This window comes from Gallinula chloropus, assembly GCF_964237585.1.
Source record: "Gallinula chloropus genome assembly, chromosome: 31".
Classification (NCBI taxonomy): domain Eukaryota; kingdom Metazoa; phylum Chordata; class Aves; order Gruiformes; family Rallidae; genus Gallinula; species Gallinula chloropus.
In genome coordinates this window covers 2,470,809-2,490,548 of record NC_140116.1, presented here as the reverse complement: position 1 = coordinate 2,490,548, position 19,740 = coordinate 2,470,809, and the positions used below count along the sequence as shown (strand labels likewise).

At 65.2% G+C, this 19,740-nt stretch overlaps 1 protein-coding gene across 1 annotated transcript in view; it reads right to left on the bottom strand.

Moving 5' to 3' along the window:
- KMT2D (lysine methyltransferase 2D) overlaps positions 1-18,594 on the bottom strand; it is a 30,134-nt gene extending 11,540 nt beyond the window's left edge. Inside the window, exons 1-31 of the mRNA XM_084277142.1 lie at positions 18,228-18,594; positions 17,837-17,971; positions 16,908-17,758; positions 16,555-16,668; positions 16,036-16,146; positions 15,824-15,928; positions 14,734-14,915; positions 14,458-14,622; positions 12,281-12,390; positions 12,147-12,188; positions 11,800-12,015; positions 11,580-11,723; positions 11,372-11,488; positions 11,124-11,245; positions 10,253-10,445; positions 10,012-10,086; positions 9,386-9,490; positions 9,039-9,221; positions 8,219-8,303; positions 7,879-8,123; positions 7,074-7,156; positions 6,920-6,970; positions 5,019-6,764; positions 4,574-4,750; positions 4,289-4,437; positions 2,019-4,102; positions 1,775-1,902; positions 1,279-1,362; positions 1,034-1,100; positions 692-924; positions 76-583 (exon numbers count right to left, since the gene is read on the bottom strand). Coding sequence (XP_084133268.1) covers positions 76-583; positions 692-924; positions 1,034-1,100; positions 1,279-1,362; positions 1,775-1,902; positions 2,019-4,102; positions 4,289-4,437; positions 4,574-4,750; positions 5,019-6,764; positions 6,920-6,970; positions 7,074-7,156; positions 7,879-8,123; positions 8,219-8,303; positions 9,039-9,221; positions 9,386-9,490; positions 10,012-10,086; positions 10,253-10,445; positions 11,124-11,245; positions 11,372-11,488; positions 11,580-11,723; positions 11,800-12,015; positions 12,147-12,188; positions 12,281-12,390; positions 14,458-14,622; positions 14,734-14,915; positions 15,824-15,928; positions 16,036-16,146; positions 16,555-16,668; positions 16,908-17,758; positions 17,837-17,971; positions 18,228-18,558 — 8,941 coding nt within the window. The 5' untranslated portion in view covers positions 18,559-18,594. The remainder of the gene's footprint in view (positions 1-75; positions 584-691; positions 925-1,033; positions 1,101-1,278; positions 1,363-1,774; positions 1,903-2,018; positions 4,103-4,288; positions 4,438-4,573; positions 4,751-5,018; positions 6,765-6,919; positions 6,971-7,073; positions 7,157-7,878; positions 8,124-8,218; positions 8,304-9,038; positions 9,222-9,385; positions 9,491-10,011; positions 10,087-10,252; positions 10,446-11,123; positions 11,246-11,371; positions 11,489-11,579; positions 11,724-11,799; positions 12,016-12,146; positions 12,189-12,280; positions 12,391-14,457; positions 14,623-14,733; positions 14,916-15,823; positions 15,929-16,035; positions 16,147-16,554; positions 16,669-16,907; positions 17,759-17,836; positions 17,972-18,227) is intronic.
- Between the last annotated feature and the right edge of the window lie 1,146 nt (positions 18,595-19,740).

Genomic DNA, 19,740 nt, shown 5'->3' with positions numbered 1-19,740 from the left:
TCCCTCCTGGTTGTCCCATCACTCCTGGCTGCTGCATGGATGCTTGTCCCATCGCTCCCGGCTGTCCCATCGTGCCTGGCTGCTGCATGGATGCCTGTCCCATCCCTCCTGGCTGCTGCTGCAGCGACACCTGTCCCAGCATGTTCTGCTGCTGCAGTTTCTGAGCCAGCTGCATCCTCTGGAGCTGCCTCTCCTGCATCAGGCGGCTGTCAGCAGCCAGTCCTCGAAGGGCAGGGTTTCCAGCAAAGAAGGTGTTGGAGGTGCCAGGCACTGGGCTGTTCCCCACAGCTTGCTGGCCCATGAAGGACAGGCCCTGCTGCATGGCCATGGACACACCACCCTGGGGCAGGCGTAGCCCCCCGGGCTGCCCTGGCTGCTGGCCGAGGCCCTGCGTGCCCACCACAGCACCCACCGGCTGTTGGACACCGTGTGCTGAGAGCAGCTGCCCAGGCAGCTTGGACATGAGGCGGGGGCTTTGGGAGGGGCTCAGGGCCATGACAGCAGAGGCCTGGTGCTGGTGCTGCTGCTGCTTGTTGCGATACTCAGCCATGAGGTTGGTGTGCTCCTTCTGCTGCTTCCTCACCTGCCAGGGACAGCGAGGTGTCAGCATGGGGTGGAGAGGGGGGACACACACACCAACAAGGTGCTGACGTGGGGGAGCAGGCAGCCCACCCATACCCAGGGGTCCTACCTGGTCCAGCTGCTTCTGGATTTTGCTCTGCTGCTCTGTCACCAGCTTCAGCTTCTCAGCATCAGCCTCAGGGAACTCCCTGCCAGCCTTCTTGGCGGTGCGCTGCTTGGCACACAGCGCCTTGCGGGACTTGCGGTGCGCCCCGATCTGCTCCTCCAGCACCTTCAGCTGCATCTGCAGCAGCTGCTGCGTGTGGAAGAGCCACTCCTCGTACTGCCGCTGGTCAGCCTCATCTGCAGGAGCAGGGAGAAGGCTCAGATCAGCAGGAAAACTGGCTCTGGGACCCAGCTTGGCCTGCTCAGACCCACCCTGGAACCCCCTCCCCATCGTCTTGGTACTCACTGATGACGCCCTGGGCGAAGGTGGGTGGGTTGGGACGAGCCTGGGTCGGGTCGGTGCCACTTCGCTCCTGGCAGAGAAAGAGAGAGGGGAGTGTTGGGGACATGCATCATGTTGTGCCACCTCTCCAGTGCCCCCTGTACCCTCTCTACAGCCTCCAACTCCCTGGGGCACTGTGAACTCCTGGAGAGAGGGGCAGAGAGCCCCAAGGGGACCCCCATTCACCCCCACTCAGGGGTCCCACTCACCTGCCCGCTCCCAGCCAACAAGTGATTCTGCATCTCGGAGACAGCCGGGCCCCCCGAGAGGCGCTGAGCCAGCAAGGACACCTGCTGCCTGGGGTGGGGGGACAACAGGGAAGTAAGGGGTGAGCTGGGGCTGTGGCACCCTGCCCAGCCCCATCACACCTCCCCCTCCTCCTCCTCTGCCCAGCCCCATCACGTCCCCCCCCACCTCTGCCCAGCCCCATCACGACCCCTTCCTCCTCTGCCCAGCCCCATCACGCCCCCCCCCACCTCTGCCTAGCCCCATCACGTCCCCCCCCACCTCTGCCCAGCCCCATCACGTCCCCCCCCACCTCTGCCCAGCCCCATCACGCCCCCCCCACCTCTGCCCAGCCCCATCACGCCCCCCCCACCTCTGCCCAGCCCCATCACGCCCCCCCCACCTCTGCCCAGCCCCATCACGTCCCCCCCCACCTCTGCCCAGCCCAATCTTGCCCACCCCTCCACCCCACAGCACCACTGACCTGTTCATGCCCGGGGCCACCCCGATGCTGCCCTGAGCCATGACCTTCTTGATGCCCTTCAGTGCCACCATCTTGGCCTTGGCGATGGGGTCCATGATGTCCTCTGCTGCGAACTTGTCCAGGTCTGCCAAGAGTCAGGGGATGGCACCACAGAGTGTTCAGTGCTACATCCCCCCACACCCAAGAGAGCCCTTTGTACCCCCCCCTCTCCCCCAAAAAACAACAGCCCATAGCCCCTACCTGTGTCTGGGAAGAAGCTGTTGGCCAACTGCTGTTGCATGACAAGCTGGGGGGGCTTCAGGCCCAGGGTGGGTGGTTGCACCCCAGCCATGGGCTTCTGCACCATCACCTGCTGCTGGCTCTGCTGTGGCTGTGCCAGGGCCACCTGCACGCTGTGAGGGGCTGTCACCACGTGGGGCTGCCCAGGGGCCATGCCCATATGGGGGGCCAGCGCCGGGCCCTGCTGGGGTGTACCGAGCCGGGGGGGCTGAGGTGGCATCAGCGGCTGTCTGGCCACCAGCCCCAGCTGGAGGGGGGGCTGTGGAGCACCCAGACGGGGTGGCTGCCCCTCAGGGGGCTGCCCAGCAACTGCTGTGTGCAGCATGGGGTGCCCTGGGGCTGGGAGGTGGGGGGCACCCCGGGGTAGGTGTGCTGACATCTGCTGCTTCTTCTGCAGCTCCTTCTTCTCGTGCTCCAGCAGGTCTTCGATGAGCAGAGGCAGCTCACTGGCCACCAGTGAGCTCTCCATCTTGTCCAAGTCATCAGCTGGCGAATGCTGGGCGCTGCCCAAGCCCAGGGCTCCACCATCCAGCTCAAACTTCTCCAGCAAGGGGTTGCTCTGGTTGCCCAGCTGAGGAGGGGGCAGCCCACGGCCCGGGCCAGCATAAGGGTCCTTTTCTGGTACAGGGACACCAGTGTGGCTGCTGTTTGGGAAATGAGTCAAGGGAAGACGAGCTGGGCCGGCCCCAGGGCTCAGGAGGGTCTGGCTGGATTTGAGGCTCAGCCCCAGGGAGGCAGAGGCACCCTGCATGGCCTCTGACTTGATGGGGACCCGCTCGGGGCCGCCGGTGGTGAACTGGCAGGGAGAGGTCTTCAGGCAGCTGTCCTCCAGCTTGGGCTTGACCTCAGCAGGCAGCGAGCCGGCCTTCGCCTCCGCCCCCTGGGCCTTGAAAGCCAGCTCAGGAGCTAGCGTGGGGCCTGGGGGACAAGGAGCAGGCCCCAAGCCTGCGCCAGGAACCAGCCCTTCCTTGGGCACCTCCTGATCCTCTGTGGAGGGGACCACATCTTTGCTGTCGGCGTGATCCGGGAGCTTCAAGCTGGGCATCGGCGGCTCCGTCTTGAGCTGGGCCTCACGCTCAGCCTTCTCGTTGGCCGACTCGACCAGGCGAAGGTGCTCGTTGAAAATGTCCTTCTTGTCCCCAGTGTCCAGCTCGGGGTCTGTGTAGGCCAGCAGGTCGAACTCATCACCGTTCAGCAGGTCGTCAAGGTGGGGGTCTGCTGTCTCCAGGCTGTCCAGGTTGTCCAAGTCATCGTCCCCTTTAGCCACGTCTGGATCCAGGCTCAGGTTGGCCAAGTCGTCATCATCTTCCAGGTCTTTGTGGGAACCGAAATCATCGTCCAAATCCGGTTCCACTGGCACCTCACAGGGCAAACGCCCTCCTTCCAGGCTCAGGTGGCTCTTCCCAGGGGTCTGAGCTGGCCCAGGGTCTGGTGTGGGACCATCCTTGGGACCCTCAGGGCGGAGGGCAGAGCCAGAGGACAGCGGGCGCGGGGGAATGTGCTGTAGCTCCAGGCTGGGGGTCTGCAGTGCCGGGGGTGCCGCTGCTTTGGCGTGAGGCTGGTGGTGGCTGTTGCTCATCTCCACTCCCTGGGGAGACGCGGGCGGCAGCGGCATCTTCTGGGGCTGCAGTGCTGGGGCAGGGAGCGCCTGCATGGGCATGACAGGAGGGCAGAGCCCCTGGGGGGTGCCCTCCTCTCCCCCGGTCAGGTAAAAACGGGGTCGAGGTGCCTGGGGGGCAAAGGGGGGGCCCACCACCCCCCCAGCTCCCTTCTGCATGTTGTGCCGCAGCTCGATGAAGGGGGCACCCAGGGTGGCTGGTGTGGTCACCGTCTCGGCGGGTGCCGGTAGCCGGGTGCCCAGGTTGCCCACGGAGGTGCCGGTGGCTGGGGGGGCGAAGCGGGAGGGGACGGGGAGCCGTAGGGCTGCAGCTGCCTGCTGCTGTTGCTGCTGCTGCTGCCAGAGGTGCTGCTGCTGCTGCTGCTGGGGGGATGGTGCTGGGAAGACCCCACGGGGATAAAAGGCCTGGGGGGGTCCCACCGCCGCCCTGCAAGACACCAGTGTCAGAACAAGCTCAGCATTGCCAGGACAGGGATGTCCCCATCCTTTCAAGGCTATGCCAAGCACCCAGCGAACCCCCAGCCCCTTGCCCCACAAGCTGGAGTTGGGGGGGGTGTGCCCCACCAGGCTAAACCCCCTCAGCGAGCCCATCACCCCAGTGCCAGGCACTCACCTCCCATTGATGTCCAGGGTGGACGGTGTCGCTGCTGGAAGGGGCCGGGAGAGCCGCTCGTCCTGCCCAAATGCTGCCTGCACCATGACAGAGCCGGGCAGCTTCCCAGCACCAGCTGCTGTAGCCAGTGTCCCCAGAAGAGCCTTGTCCTGCACAAGGAGGGAAAGACACGTCAGCCCTTCCATCCAGGCTCAGTGGTCTCCCAGTATGGCCTCTCCTCCCCACCCCCACCCCCAAACATCCAAGGCCTCCCCAGTACAGCTGCTCCATCCCAAGCTCTCCTACCTGTGGGGGCTGGTAGGGGGCCATGCCCCTGCTCAGCTCGAAGCCCTGGCTGGCAGCATCAGGGGTCCAGCCTGCCGGCGAGGCGGCGGCGGCTGCTGCTGCTGCGCTCTCCTTCTCCTGCCGCAGGCTGTTGCGTTGGATCTGCTGCCGGATGAGCAGCTCCCGGAGCCGCTGGCGCTGTGAAGAACCCAGAGTCAGGACAAACAGGCACAGGAGCTGCTCAGCCCAGGACCCACCTACAAACCTCACAGAAGGTTTTGGCTGTTTCTACTGACATTCCCCACACCCCCAGGCATCTGCACCACCCGCTCCGTGCCCCTGGGGAAGGAGCTGCAAGCGGGAGCTGGGCTCCTCAAGCCCACCCCAACCACGGTGGTCCTGGTTCCTCCCTCACCCCCCCTCTTAAACCCCATCAGACGTGACCTTACCATGGGTGAACCCTCACCTGCCGTTGCTTCTCCAGCTCCGACTGGCTCATGGTGCCCAGAGCCCCATCCTGGCCACCGGAAAGCTCTGTCAAATCCCGGTTTGGGGGTGCTGGGAGCCCTGTTGTTGCCTCCTCCCTCTTGTCAGCTGATGGCCCCAGCGCAGCTCGGGGCAGGAAGGACATGGAGGCATCTTGCTGCTGTTGCTGCTGCTGCTGTGGGGCAGCTGGGGGCTGCTGCGGCAGGACCGAGGGGGGCCGGAGGGGTGAGAGGCTGTAGGTGTCAGCAGCCGCAGCACCCGGTCCCAGGGGGCTGCTGGCTTGGTGGAAGCCAGGGGACGAGGCGTAGGCTGAGCTCTGGGGCTTACTGGGGACGTAATGGCTGTTGATCCCATGGGGCTGGTGGGATGGGGAGCCCTTGAGTGGCTCTGAGATGGCTGGGGGAAAGGTGAAGCGCATGGGGGGCTGGCTGCCTGGGAAGACACTGGCGCCGGGGGAGCGGGCGAAGGGGGGTTGCTGCCCCCCCGCTGCCTTGGTGTGGGGTTCCCCTGCTGGGGTGCCCCCAAAACCCCCACCAGCTGCCGGGCTGTGCGAGAGGGGCACCGATTTGAACCCTGGTTCTGGCAGCTGGGGCCGAGGGGGTTTGTGTAGAGGGGTGAAAGGGTCCCGGGATTGGGGTCTGGAGGGTGGCTGGGAATAAGGGTCCGGGGATTGGAAACGGGGGGTGACAGGGGACTGGCAAAAGGCTTCGTTGGAGAGGGGTCGGGGGGTGAGGGGTGACTGGGAGCTGGACTGGGACTGTGGGCTGGCAGGGACACGGGAGAAGGGCTCTGAGGGCAGGGAGCGGGGTGGGAGGGTGCAGCAGGCCTCGGGGGGCTGCGGCCGGGGCGTCAACGGGGGCTGCGAGTAGGGGTCAGGGTAGGGTGACTGGCGGTAGAGATCGGGGTGTCCGGGGGGCGAGGGGGCCATGGGATGGGGATCAGGGGGCCGGTGCCCCAGCCCTGGGCTCTGCGGTTCTACCTGAGACACCCGGGGGGTCATGGGGGCTTTGAAGACGTCAGCTGCCTTCAGCTCTGCAGCAGAGAGGTGGGGACCACCCGGGGAGTCCCCGTAACCCACAGCGGGGGTGTAGCTCGGGGAGCAGACCCCCAGACTCCCCACTTCCTCCTTCTTCACCTCTAGGCCCTTTTTCTGCTCCCCAAAAGGCAGGGGAGAGAGCAGGGGCTCAGGGGGCCGTGCCCCAGGGCTCCCTGGCACTGAGAGGTTGTCTAAGGAGGGGCACCGGGGCTTTAGGAAAGGGTCAGGGGTGCCAGGCTGGTGCCGGGGGGTACCGGGGGGTGTGGAGTGAAAATCAGGGGGCTGGGAGCTTGGGACAGTGCGGGGGACAGGGAGGGGTTGGGGCTGGCCAGTAAGGGGCTGGGGCTGGCCAGGGAAGGGCTGGAAGGCAGCACCTGCTGTGGGGCTCTGGCCCAGGGGCGAGGGAAAACGGGGCTCCAGCGCGTAGGTGGGCGCCGAGCCGTAGGGGTCGTGCGAAGGCACTTGGGCAGGGGACTGGGGGGGCAGCTTGAGGAAGAGCTCGCTGGGTGACTCTGGCCCCCCTCCAGCACCCACTGGGGGCTTCAGGAAGCCCTCGCCTGTGGCAGGGGGGCTGCTGATGTAGACAGGCTGAGCCCCCGGCGGCACCGGGATCCGCAGGTGCAGCGAGGGCCTCTCCGGCTTGCGCAGTCCCTCCCCTTTGGTCTGCTTGTTGATCTGGCTCTCAGCCTGCTGCAGAGAGAGCCCTGTCGTCAGGGGGGACACCTCTACCCTGCTAGCAGGCTGGGGAAGGGGCTAAGGGGGCAGGATTTGGGCACACTGTATCCCCCCCCCGCCCCCCAGGGCTGGGCCAGGGCCTCTGGGCACCTCCCCACCCCAGCACGTACCTTCTGCACCTTGTTGATGCGATGAGCCGCCCGGTTATCTTTGGCCTTTTGCTAACAAAAACATGAAGCCAGCTGACTCACAGCCCCCCGGTGCCCAGGGCCCCCCCCTGCCCCCAGCAATGCACCCCACAACCCCCCCCCACCAAGCACTCACCAAATAGGGGGCTTTGTCTGTAGCAGGGACTTTTCTCCAGAGCTTCATGATCTGTTTGCAGCGGCTCGACCAGTCTGGGAGTCCAACAGGAGGAGATGGAGAGGGGAAAAGTGATGTTAGCCCACCCTAGACAACCCCACCCTGGCTTGAAGTGGGTGATCATCCCTCTTCATGCAACAGGGAGGCTCCCTGCCCAGGAGCTGGAGGTAAAATTGTCCCCCCCAGCCCCAGCTCATCACTACAAGGAGCACTCCAGTCCCACAGCCAAGCCCTGCACTAGAGAGAATCATGGAATCATAGAATGTTCTGGGTTGGGAGGGACCCCCAAGGGTCACAGAGCTCCAATCCCCCCCTGCCACAGGCAGGGCCACCAACCTCCAGGCCTGGAGCTGCACAAGGTTGCCCAGGGCCCCAGCCAACCTGGCCTTGAACACCCCCAGGGATGGATGGGGCACCCACCCCCTCTCTGGGCAGCCCCTTCCAGCCCCTCACCACTCTCTCTGCAAACAACTTCCCCCCAGTCTCTCCTCTCCCCCTTCCCTCCTCCAGCTTCACCCCATCCCCTTGTCCTGCCAGTCTCTGCCCTTTAACAAGCCCATTCCCCTCCTGTTCCTCTGCTCCCTTCAGGGACTGGGGGGCTGCAATGAGGTCCCCCCACAGCCTTCTCTTCTCCAGGCTGAAAGAGGACAAGACTTCCCCTCTGAAGAGGAGCCTGAGGCATCACAGAGCATCCTCACCCAGGGACAGACAACCACAGCCCCTCCCAGACCCCCACAACCCCCCCAACCCCACCCCAGACCCCTACCTGGATAATCCTGCTTAAGGTTGGGGAAGTTCATGTTGGCGTAGAGGACGGGAGAGATGGTGGAGAGCTCCCCCAGCTCCTCATCCTTCTCCCAGCGCTGCAGGCTACGCTGGTTGTAGGACAAGCTGTCACCCTCACCCTCTGTGGTGGGTGTTGTGGGGGTTGAGGGGGTGGTGGCGGCCGAGCTGCTGGCCCAGGGGCTCTCAGGCTCACAGTGGTCAGGGCTGAAGAAGCCGCTCCGCTCCCTGCGTGGGGAAAACAGGACATCCCAGACCAGTGGGGTGTGAGGGGAGGAGTGAACCCCCCCCCCAGAGCAGGTCAGCCCCAGCTCCCCACATACCTGTTATCAAGGAATGGAGACTGGCAAACACCCGAGTAGGACTCCAAGGGGACGGCTCCAGAGAGGGAGCCCAAGGAAATGGGTCCTGGAAGGGAAGGGAGAGGGGTTGCAGGGAGGGGAGAGCTGGGGCTCAGCCTCTGCCCACCCTGGGAGTCCCCTCAGACACAGCTAGATCACATACACCCCCAAAATGCTTTCCACATTCATAGAATTATAGAGTGACTTGGGTTGGAAGGGACCCCAAGGGTCACAGAGCTCCAACCCCCCTGCCACAGGCAGGGACACCGACCTCCAGGCCTGGAGCTACACAAGGGTGCCCAGGGCCCCAGCCAACCTGGCCTTGGACACCCCCCCAGGGATGGATGGGGCACCCACCCCCTCTCTGGGCAGCCCCTTCCAGCCCCTCACCACTCTCTCTGCACAGAACTTCCCCCCAATCTCTCCTCTCCCCCTTCCCTCCTCCAGCTTCACCCCATCCCCTTGTCCTGCCAGTCTCTGCCCTTTAACAAGCCCATTCCCCTCCTGTTCCTGGGGTCCCTTCAGGGACTGGGGGGCTGCAGTGAGGTCCCCTCACAGCCTTCTCTTCTCCAGGCTGACCCAGCCCAGCTCCCTCAGCCTCTCCTCACAGATGAGGAAGCAGCAATACTCCAAACCCTCCTTGGCCACAGGCACCACTGCTGCTCAAACACCTCAGCCCCATTAAGAACACAGCACACTGATCCCCCCAGGTCAGCCAGCAGGTCCTGTCCCTTCTCCCCATGCCCTCCCCCACCCCTAAAATCACCACCTCTCAGCTCAGGGCTGTGCCCCCTCCACCCACCCTGCCCTGGCAGCTGGAGATCTCCCTGCAGGAAGGGTCGCTGTGCCCGGCTGGGGTCCTGTGCTGCACCCCCAGCCTCCATCCCCGCGGCCACACAGTTGAGGGGCTGCTCCCCACGCTCTGCTGAGCCCAGCACGTCCTTGAAGAGCTGCTGGACATCCTTGCTCTCCATCTTGGGCAGCTCTAGGTAGGTGGGGGGGGGGGTAAAAAGGAAGAGCTGAGCTATCACAAGCAGCGTGCAGCAGCGATCTCACGCTGATGGGAAGCGGAGGAGAAACCTGGGGGTCCCAGCCCCAGGACATCCCCCTCCCCCTTCAGCTCTGAGGGGGTGTGGGGGGGGACCTCACCTTCCGTGGGGATCTTGTCAAGGTCTGAGCTCAGCGCCCCCTCACCTGGCGTGGCCGGTTTCTCAGCATCCCCTGGGTCTGGGGAGTCCTTTGGCTCATCAGCCCCTGAGAAGAGGAATCAGCAGGTGACCCCAAGAGCCTGTATCACCCCCCCCAACCCCCCAGCAGCCCGGTTCCCCCCCCTCAGCAAACCCAGTTTCCCCCAGTTCATCCCCTGCAGCAGCCCAGTTCATCCTATTCCCCCCACCCCCATGTCCTGGTTCCCCCCCCCCCATTCCCCACAGCACCCCAGGTTCCCCCCGTTGCCCCCCCAGCACCCCAATCCCCCTCCGTGTCCCGTCCCCCCCCCCCAGCACCCCGGTTCCCCCCATCGCCTTCAGGGTGACGAGTCCGCCCAGCACCACCCGAACCACAGGGGGGCGCTACACACGCCACACTTCCGACACCGGGGAGCCGCTCTAGGAACCCACAGAGCTCGGCCCGCTCAGCCACAGAGCACTTCCGTCTCTATGGTCGCGGCCGCTCTAGGCCGCCACTCGATAGCCCCCTGGGAGGACTCCGCTCCCGGCCCGGCCTGCGGGGCCGGGGGGGGGGGGGGGGCGGCCGCGGGTCTCCGCGGTGCTCACCCAGCTCTTCGGCCTTCGCGTCGTCCTTACCCTCGTCGTCAGGCGCCGCGGCGCTGCCATCGGTGCTGTCGTCCCCTGCGGGGGCACCAGGCCGTGGTTGGGCCACGCTGCCTCCTCAGGGTAGGACCCCCAAACTGCCCCCCCACCCCCCCCATAGCCCCCCCCCCCCTCCCCCAGCCCCCCCCCCCCTCCACCTTCCCCGGAGCCCCCAGCAGCCCCCCCCCTCGGGCTCCCCTCTCACCTCGGGGGTGCGTAGGGGTCTCCCTCCTGCTGGGGGGGGCACCCTGCAGCGCTCCAGCCAGGTTGGGGGGGTCCCCCTTGGGTCGTGGGGCGCCCTGGGCCAGGGAGGGGCGGGCGGCCCCGTCCCCCACGCCGCCCGCCGCCAGCAGCGCCTTCCGGCTCAGGTCCATCAGCGCCTTCCCGAAGAAGGCCTCCTGCCCAAGGGGGAGTGGATGTCAGCACCCCCACAGCACCCCCTCCCCCAACCAGGGCACCCCCCAGGGTCACCCCCTGCCCCCAAGGGTCACCCCCCAGGGTCACACACACCCCCGCCACCAGGGCACCCCCCAGGGTCACCCCCCCCCAACCAGGGGGCCCCCCAGGGTCACACACACACCCCCCAGGGTCACACTCCCCCAACCAGGGCACCCCCCAGGGTCACACACACACACACACACACACACCCCCAACCAGGGCACCCCCCCGGGGTCACACACACACCCCCCAGGGTCACACTCCCCCAACCAGGGCACCCCCCAGGGTCACACACCCCTTCCCCCCACCAGGGCAGCCCCCAGGGTCACACACCCCTTCCCCCCACCAGGGCATCCCCCAGGGTCACACACACCCCCACCCCCACCAGGGCACCCCCCAGGGTCACACACCACCCCCAATCACGGCAACCCCAGCGTCACACACCACCCCCACCCCCCCAACAACCAGGGCAGCCCCCAGGGTCACACACACACACCCCCCAACCAGGGCAGCCCCCAGGGTCACCCCCCAGGGTTACACACACACACCCCCCAACCAGGGCAGCCCCCAGGGTCACCCCCCAGGGTTACACACACACACACACACACCCCCATGGTCACATCCCCCCCCCATCCCACCTGCAGGTATGGGGGGAACATGTCCTCCAGCTTGCTCTTCTTCCTCCCACGCCGCTTCTTCTTCTCATCCCCCTCCGCTGAGCCCAGCTCCAGGCCACCCTCAGCCAGGTCACCCGGAGCCCCTGCAACAACAGCCCTGTTACCACCTTCCCTCCCAAAAAAAGGCTGTTCCCACGCCCTGGGAATGGCTTGGGCACAACCCTCCCCCCCAACTCCATCCCCAGGGGATGGGTGCTGCCAGGCCTTACCCTCCTCCGGGTGACCCTCGGCGCTCAGCCCCTCGCGCCCCACCTCAGTGGGCACCACAGAGACCTTCTTTAGGCGGGTGTGGGACTTCCTCTGCCGCACCATGAAGCCACCGATGCCTGAGGAGCAGAGGAAGAGGAGCTGGGGAGGTCACAGTGGGGACTGAGGCAGGGATGCAGCTCAGGGGCAACGGCCAAGCGTGGCACTCACCGGGCCGGTAGGGTTTGCGCTTCCTCTTCTTGCACTCCTCTGGGTCCTCCAGCCCCTTCCCCGAATCCAGGTCAGCCCCCATGTCCCGGTCAGGGCTCACTGGAGCCTCCAGTTTGATCTCACACTCCATGTGCTCAACACCCACTGGCAGGGAGGACAACGTTAACGGGGTTCCCCGGGGGTCATCTCCACACCCCCCACCTCCCTCATGTTTACCCACCTTCAGCTTTGAGCAGGTCATCAGCATCCAGATCACCATCCTTCTTGTCATCAGGGCCCAGGGGGTCACCCCCCTCCAGCCCCCCATCCCCATTCAGGGTACCCAGCCGGCCCTTCCGCTGCCGCCGCTTGTGCAAGGGTGAGAGGGAGAGGTTGCGCAGCACGGCCATCCCCGTCTCTGTCAGCCACACACCCTCAAAACGGAAGTACTGGGGCTCTGTGGGGACAAAAACCAGTGTTGGGGACAAAAGCCAGAGCTGGGGACAAAAGCCAGCACCCACCATAGCACCAGGAAGCCCTCCCAACCCCCCCCTGCCCCCCCAGCAATGGATACGGCACCACACAGACCTGGCTCCTTGGCTTTGACAATCTCTGGGGGAGGTGCAGGCACTGCAGAGGATAAAGCAGCCAAGGTGAACCCCCCAAATCCCCCACAAGCACCCCCCCAAACTCTACGGGTTGTCCCCATCCTGGGTGCTCACCAGCTGGCTTGACCACGTAGGGCTGGCAGGCGCTACAGTCAAAGCCTTCATCTGCAGCCTGCTCCACCTCCTCCTCAGTGAAGAGGCTGCCACACGCTGCGTGCAGCCACCTGCGGGGCAGAGGGGACGGGTTACACACCCCGACCACCCCATGGGGAACCCCAATACCAAGACCCTCCCCACTTCCAGAACACACACACACACATACACACTTCAAGGACCCACCCCCCCACACACACACACTTCAAGGACCCCCCCACACACACACTACAAGGACCCCCCCACACACACACTACAAGGACCCCACACACACACTACAAGGACCCCACACACACACACACACACTTCAAGGACACCCCCCCCCCCCCCCCCCACGCACACCCACTTCAAGACCCCCCCCCCCCCCACGCACACCCACTTCAAGACCCCCCCCCCCACACGCACACCCACTTCAAGACCCCCCCCCCACACGCACACCCACTTCAAGACCCCCCCCCCCACACGCACACCCACTTCAAGACCCCCCCCCCACACGCACACCCACTTCAAGACCCCCCCCCCCACACACACCCACTTCAAGGACCCCTCCCCACACACACACACTTCAAGGACCCCCACATGCGCACACACACTTCAAGGACCCCCACATGCACACACACACACTTCAAGGACCACCCCCCACACACGCACACACTTCAAGGACCACCCCCCACATGCACGCACACACTTCAAGGACCCCCACATGCACGCACACACTTCAAGGACCCCCACATGCACACACACCCACTTCAAGGACCCCCCCCCACACACACACCCACTTCAAGGACCCCCCCACACGCACACACCCACTTCAAGGACCCCCCCACACGCACACACCCACTTCAAGGACCCCCCCACACGCACACACCCACTTCAAGGACCCCCCCACACGCACACACCCACTTCAAGGACCCCCCCACACGCACACTTCAAGGACCCCCCCACACGCACACTTCAAGGACCCCCCCACACGCACACTTCAAGGACCCCCCCACACGCACACTTCAAGGACCCCCCCACACGCACGCACACACTTCAAGGACCCCCCCCCACACACGCACACACTTCAAGGACCACCCCCCACACACGCACACACTTCAAGGACCCCCACATGCACACACACACTTCAAGGACCCCCACATGCACACACACCCACTTCAAGACACCCCCCCACACACGCACACACTTCAAGGACCACCCCCCACACACGCACACACTTCAAGACCCCCTCCCCACACACCCACTTCAAGACCCCCTCCCCACACACACCCACTTCAAGACCCCCTCCCCACACACACCCACTTCAAGACCCCCTCCCCACACACACCCACTTCAAGACCCCCTCCCCACACACACCCACTTCAAGACCCCCTCCCCACACACACCCACTTCAAGACCCCCTCCCCACACACACCCACTTCAAGACCCCCTCCCCACACACACCCACTTCAAGACCCCCTCCCCACACACACCCACTTCAAGACCCCCTCCCCACACACCCACTTCAAGACCCCCTCCCCACACACCCACTTCAAGACCCCCTCCCCACACACACCCACTTCAAGACCCCCTCCCCACACACACCCACTTCAAGGACCCCCTCCCCACACACACCCACTTCAAGGACCCCCTCCCCACACACACCCACTTCAAGGACCCCCTCCCCACACACACCCACTTCAAGGACCCCCTCCCCACACACACCCACTTCAAGACCCCCTCCCCACACACACACTTCAAGACCCCCTCCCCACACACACACTTCAAGACCCCCTCCCCACACACACACTTCAAGACCCCCTCCCCACACACACACTTCAAGACCCCCTCCCCACACACACTTCAAGAGGAGCCCCTCCCACCACAAGAGGACCCCCCCACACACACTTCAAGAGGACCCCCCACCACCACTTATAGAGGACCCCCCCAACACTTCAAGGACCCCCCCCCACTTCAAGACCCTCCACCACCACCCCTTCAAGACACCCCCTCCACAAGAACCTCCCCCCTTAAGACCTCCCCACACTTAAGAACACCCCCCCACACTTAAGTGGTGGATCTTAAGTGTGTGTGGGGGGGGGGTCCTTAAGAACACCCCCCCCCCCCCCCTTTACCCCCCCTTCCCTGGAGGCGCTCACCGCTCGCAGTGCCGGCACTGGATGAGCAGCTCATCCTCCACGTACTTCTCCCGGCAGACGGGACACACCACCAGGCTGGCACAGGGGGCACAGTGGGTGTAGTTGTTCTGCCACTCGCAGTGGAAGCCGGGAGAAGCTGCCCCACACTGTACGCAGCACACACACCTTGGAGAGACGGGAGTTGGGGGGGGGAGAGAGGAGAAAACAACGGGCTCAGCACCAATTTAAAGCCATCCCAACCCTCCTGTTGTGGCCCTTCCAGCCCCTCACACACACCACTTGCACTTCCAGCCCCCCTTGGGCACGGTCTGCAGGGGGGGGTCCAGGCAGTAGGTGTGGTAGCTGATGTCGCAGTCGTCGCAGAGCAGCAGGCGGGAGGGGTCGGAGGCTTTGCCGCACACCTCGCACACGATGCACTCCACGCAGCGCCAGCCCTTCAGCAGCATCACCTTGGTGATCTGGGGTCAGGGGGGTGGAAAGAAAGAGGGGGGTGGGTGAGCTTTGGGTGCAGTCATGGGTGTCCCTGGGTTTGGGGGATGCACACAGCTTCAGGGGACACCTCAGAGCGTGGCAGAGATGTGCTGGGTACCACGCAGCGTGCAGGGTGTGAGGGGCATGGCCTGGGCATAGGGGAGTGTGTCCCCCCCTCAAAAAGGGACACAGACTAGTTGTAAGGGCCCCCCCAAGGGACACAGCCTGGATATAGAGCCCCCCCACCCCACCCAAGGGGCCCAGATGTAGAAGCACACACCCCCCGCCCGCACCCACCCAAAGGTGACATGGGGCCCAGCCATAGGGCCCCCCCCAAAAAAGGGGACACGGGGCCTGGCTGGAGAGCCCCCTCCCAAAAAGGGGACACGGGGCCTGGCTGTAGAGCCCCCCCCCTCCCCCCCAAAGGGACATGGGGCCTGGCCATAAAGGTCCCCCCCCCCAAAAGGGGACATGGGGCCCAGCTGTAGAGGCACTCCCCAAAAAAGGGGACATGGGGCCTGGTTGGAAAGGCCTCTCCCCAAAAAAGGGACACAGGGCCTGGCTGTAGAGCCCCCCCTGCCCCCAAAAAGGGGACATGGGGCCCGGACGGAGGGCTCTCCCCCCCGCCCCGCAAAAAGGGGACACAGGGCCTGGACACAGAGGCACACCCCATCCCCCCCTAAAAAGGGGACATGAGGACCAGCCATAGGGCCCCCCACCCACCCAAAGGAGACACGGGGCCCAGCCAGAGAGGGGCCCCCAAAAAGGGGCACAGGGCCTGGCCAGAGGACGCCCTCCCCCACCAAAAGGGATGCAGGGCCCAGCCAGAGGGGCCTCCCCCAAAAGGGACACAGCCCCCAAGGGACATGGGGCCAGGGGTCCTGGCCCCCCTCACCTTGCTGTTGACACAGTAGGGGTGGTAGCACTGAGAGCACTGTGAGCAGGCCAGGAGGTGTCCCTCAGCCCCACGCCCAAAGCTGCCACACACCACGCACATGTCCTGGGTGGGAGTGGGGAGAGAGAGAGAGAGAGAGACCCCATGAGAGGAGCCAGGGAGGGGGACGTGAGTCTGTCCTGTCTGTCCCACGGCACCTCTGGTGTGGTTACCTGCATGAGCACAAACTTGTCAGTGTTGGAGAAGAGGACAACTGTGTTCTGCATGGTATCATCATCATCCTCATCCTCCTCCTTGCTGGGTGAGCTCTCCACGTCGGCAAGCTGGGGGTAGAAAGGAGGGGGTCAGCACCAAGGACCCTCTGTCTCTGGGCAGTCCTGGGGGTAGGGGTATGGGACACCAACCACAGGCTGGTGCCAAACTGGTGGGTATGGGAGGCAGCAGAGGCCTTGTCTGCCTGCAAGCCAGCCCCTCCCTGGGGAGGGGGGCAACTCCACACCAGCCCTATAGCTGGGGAGGTGAAACCCCCAGACCCACATCGCAGCCCCAAGCACTCACCTCCCCCTGCCAAGGACTCTCTGCTCCAACACCACCCCAGGGGGTCCTAAGGGACTGGGATGATGGGGAAGGCAATGGGAGGGGGGGGATTGCTTGGTGCTCAGCCCTGACACTTAAAAACTTGGGGACTCCTCCTCCCCAGCCCCCCCACCGCTCCCCCAGCCCAGCCTTACTGCCAGGGTGTCAACAGACGAGGTGGTCGACTTCAGGCGCGCACGGCCCCGGCCTCGGCCCCCGTGGGACCCACCTCGGGGGCGCCTCCGCCCTGGGAAGCTGCTGCTGCGACCCTAAAGCCAAGAGGAGAGGGGAAGAGGGGGGGTTACAGCACCCCCAGGGCACCCAGCCAGACCCCCCACCACACATCCCAGCTGCAGCAGGGCAGCAGAGGGGCACAGCCCCCACCCCACCCCTTCCCATGCTCAGCCCTTGCATGGGGCAGCCCAGGGAGGGGGGATATGACCCCAAGCAGGGCAGTGAGGGTGGTGGATCCCCCAAAATCAGGCCTGGCAGGGTGTCCCCTCAATACCTGCTTGACACGGGAGCGCCCCGGGGAGCTGCGCCGCCGGTTCTTGTCCCCATCCACCTTGGCAGCCGGTTCGAAGAGCAGCGAGTCGTCGGTCTCTGCCCCCAGGGGCAGCGACAGGGCGTCCTCCTTCTGCAGGCTGGCATCAGCAGAGGTCAGCCCCAGCTCCAGGGACAGTGAGCCCCCACCCTCAGGGTCCGGGGACCCCAAAAGTGGCTCCGAGCCGGGGAAGCTGCTGCTCGTGTCCCCTTGGCTCAGGTTGGAGATCTCGTTGAGGATGTCAGGCCGGGGGCGCAGGGCAGGGGGTTCAGGGCCCCCCTCATCTCCACGGCCCAGCAGCTTCTCCCCTGTGGGGCACACTTCCATGGGGGTCTCAGGGCCCAGCTCTTCTGGCTCCAGAAGCAAGGGGGACCCCTTAGCTTCAAGGTCCCCTCCAGTCCGGCCTTCCTCCAGCGCGTCCTCCTCACTCAGTGGTGGGGAGCTCCCACTGGTGCCCTCTCGCTCCAGCCTGGGTGCCTCTTCCTCCTCCTCTTCCTCCTCCTCAGGCAGGTCTGGGAAGGGTCCTGGCTCTGGGGCCAGGCTGGCCTGGGTGCCAGCTCCATGGGGGCTGGCTGGTGACCCCCCCTCGCCAGCAGTTGTCTCCATCTCCTCTTCCTCAGGAGGCTCAGCAGGGGCCGGGGTGCAGGCAGGGGAGCCCAGCAGAGGTGGTGGGGAGCCAGGGGGCTCGGTCTCCATAGCTGTGCCAGGGCTGCTGGGGGGCTCAGGCAGGACTGGGGTGGGTGGCTCGGGCACCTCATCCTCCTTGGGGTCCAGTGAGGGGCCTGGGGGGTGGGTGGGCGAGATGGCGCAGAGATCTGGAGAGGAGGGAGAGAATGGTGACCCCACAGCCCCCAACAGTGACACTGCCCCCAACCCTGGGGGGCTGCACTCACCTGGAGGAGCTGGGGGTGGGGGTGCTGCCTCAGGGGGCAGCAAGGGCTCTGGCTCCAGCTCCATCTCCTCTTCGTGGGGCACCTCTGGAGCCAGGGCTGGCGCTTCCTCTGCCACAGCCACCTCGGGGAAAAGACCTGCAGGATGGGGCCATGGGTGAGGGGGAGCTGTAGCAGTCCCCTCACCCCCTGTGCCACCCAGCCCAGGGTTGAGAAGCAGCAAGCACTAGCTCAGCTGGTCCTGGAGACCACCCTCAGACCTCTGACATGTCCCCAAACAGGGCATCCAAGTACGAAAAGGGGGTCACACACAAGCAATGGGGTGAGAGGACCCACGTGCACAACCCCCACACCCATGGGAGGGGAAAGGGGACAGACCCAGAAGTCCATTTACCTGGTGGCCTGGGGTCTTCCTCAGGGGGTGGCTCACTGGGGAGCAGCTCTTCGGGGGGCGGCTCATCAGGGGGAGGTTCTTCATGGGGAAGCTCATCAAGGGGTGGTTCGTTGGGGGGCAGCTCATCAGGGGGCAACTCGTCAGTGGGAGACTTGTCATGGGGCAGATCTTCAGGGGGCAGCTCATTGGGGGGTGATTTGTCAAGGGGCAGCTCATCAGGGGTTGACTTCTCAAGTGGTGGTTTATTGGGGGGCAGCTCATCGAGGGGAGGTATGTCAGGGGGTGGGTCACTGGGGGGCAGCTTGTCAAGGGGTGGGTCACTGGGGGGCATGCCCTCGAGGGATCTGTCAAGGAGCAGCTCATCAAGGGGTGGTGTCTTGACATGCTGCTCATCAGGGAGTGGCTCTTCAGGAGGAAGCACGAGAGGAGGGGGCTCCTCAGGGGGCTGCACAAGAGGAGGGGGCTCTACAAGAGGAGGGGGCTCCTCGGGAGGCTGCACAGGAGGAGGGGGCTCTACAAGAGGAGGGGGCTCCTCGGGGGGCTGCACAGGAGGAGGGGGCTCTATGAGAGGAGGGGGCTCCTCCGGGGGGGGCTGCACGAGAGGAGAGGGCTCTACAAGAGGAGGGGGCTCCTCAGGGACCAGTTCATCAGGGGGCAGCTCGCCTGGAGGAGCCCCACCATCACCCAGGGGTGCCTCTTTGGGGTCCCCCCCAGGCTGCATCTCCTCATCACAGCCCTCAGGCTCCAGCTCAGGGAGGGGGACAGGCACATCAGGCTGCTCACTGCGCTCGGGGGACACCGGCCTGGATGGGGAAAGAGGTGTGAGGGACACAGGGCTCAGGCCACACCTTCCCCACCCACCTGCAAAGGGGGTCCCCCCCCAACCTGATATCACCCCAAACAATCCCCACTCACCCCTGGAAGGGGGGGTCTGGCTGGGGGGGGTGTGCTGATGCCTCCCCAGCGTCCTGCGTGGCGCGGCGCTGCTGGCAGCCCTCGCACACCCAGTAGCTCCGGTACCACTGGCAGCCGGGCTCCAGCGCCGCCGGCTGCCGGCCACAGTCTGAGCAGACCCGACAGTCCTGAGGCAGAGGCAGAGATGTGTCACAAGGGGGATTTGGGGGCACCCTGTACCCCCCCTCAATGAGAGCAGCACCCACCTTGCACTTCCAGGAGTCAGCAGGGAGGCCCTCGATGGCCGGCTCCATGCAGAAGGTGTGGTAGCCCTTATCACAAGCCTCACAGACCAACATCATGGAGTCCTCACCGGGCTGCCTGTGGGGAGCAGGGACAGGGCTTGAAGGCTGTGCTGTCACCTCCCTCCTTTGTGTCCCCCTACCCCTCTCCACAGGGACAAGGGGCTCACCTGCAGGTTTGGCACACTTTGCACTCGGGACACTGCCAGCCCGACCGCTTGCGGGGCGTCAGGGTGATGTCCAGGCAGGACCCATGGTAGTGCTGCCCACAGCTGGTGCAGAAAACCAGGTCCTGTAGGTCACCAGGCCCATCACAC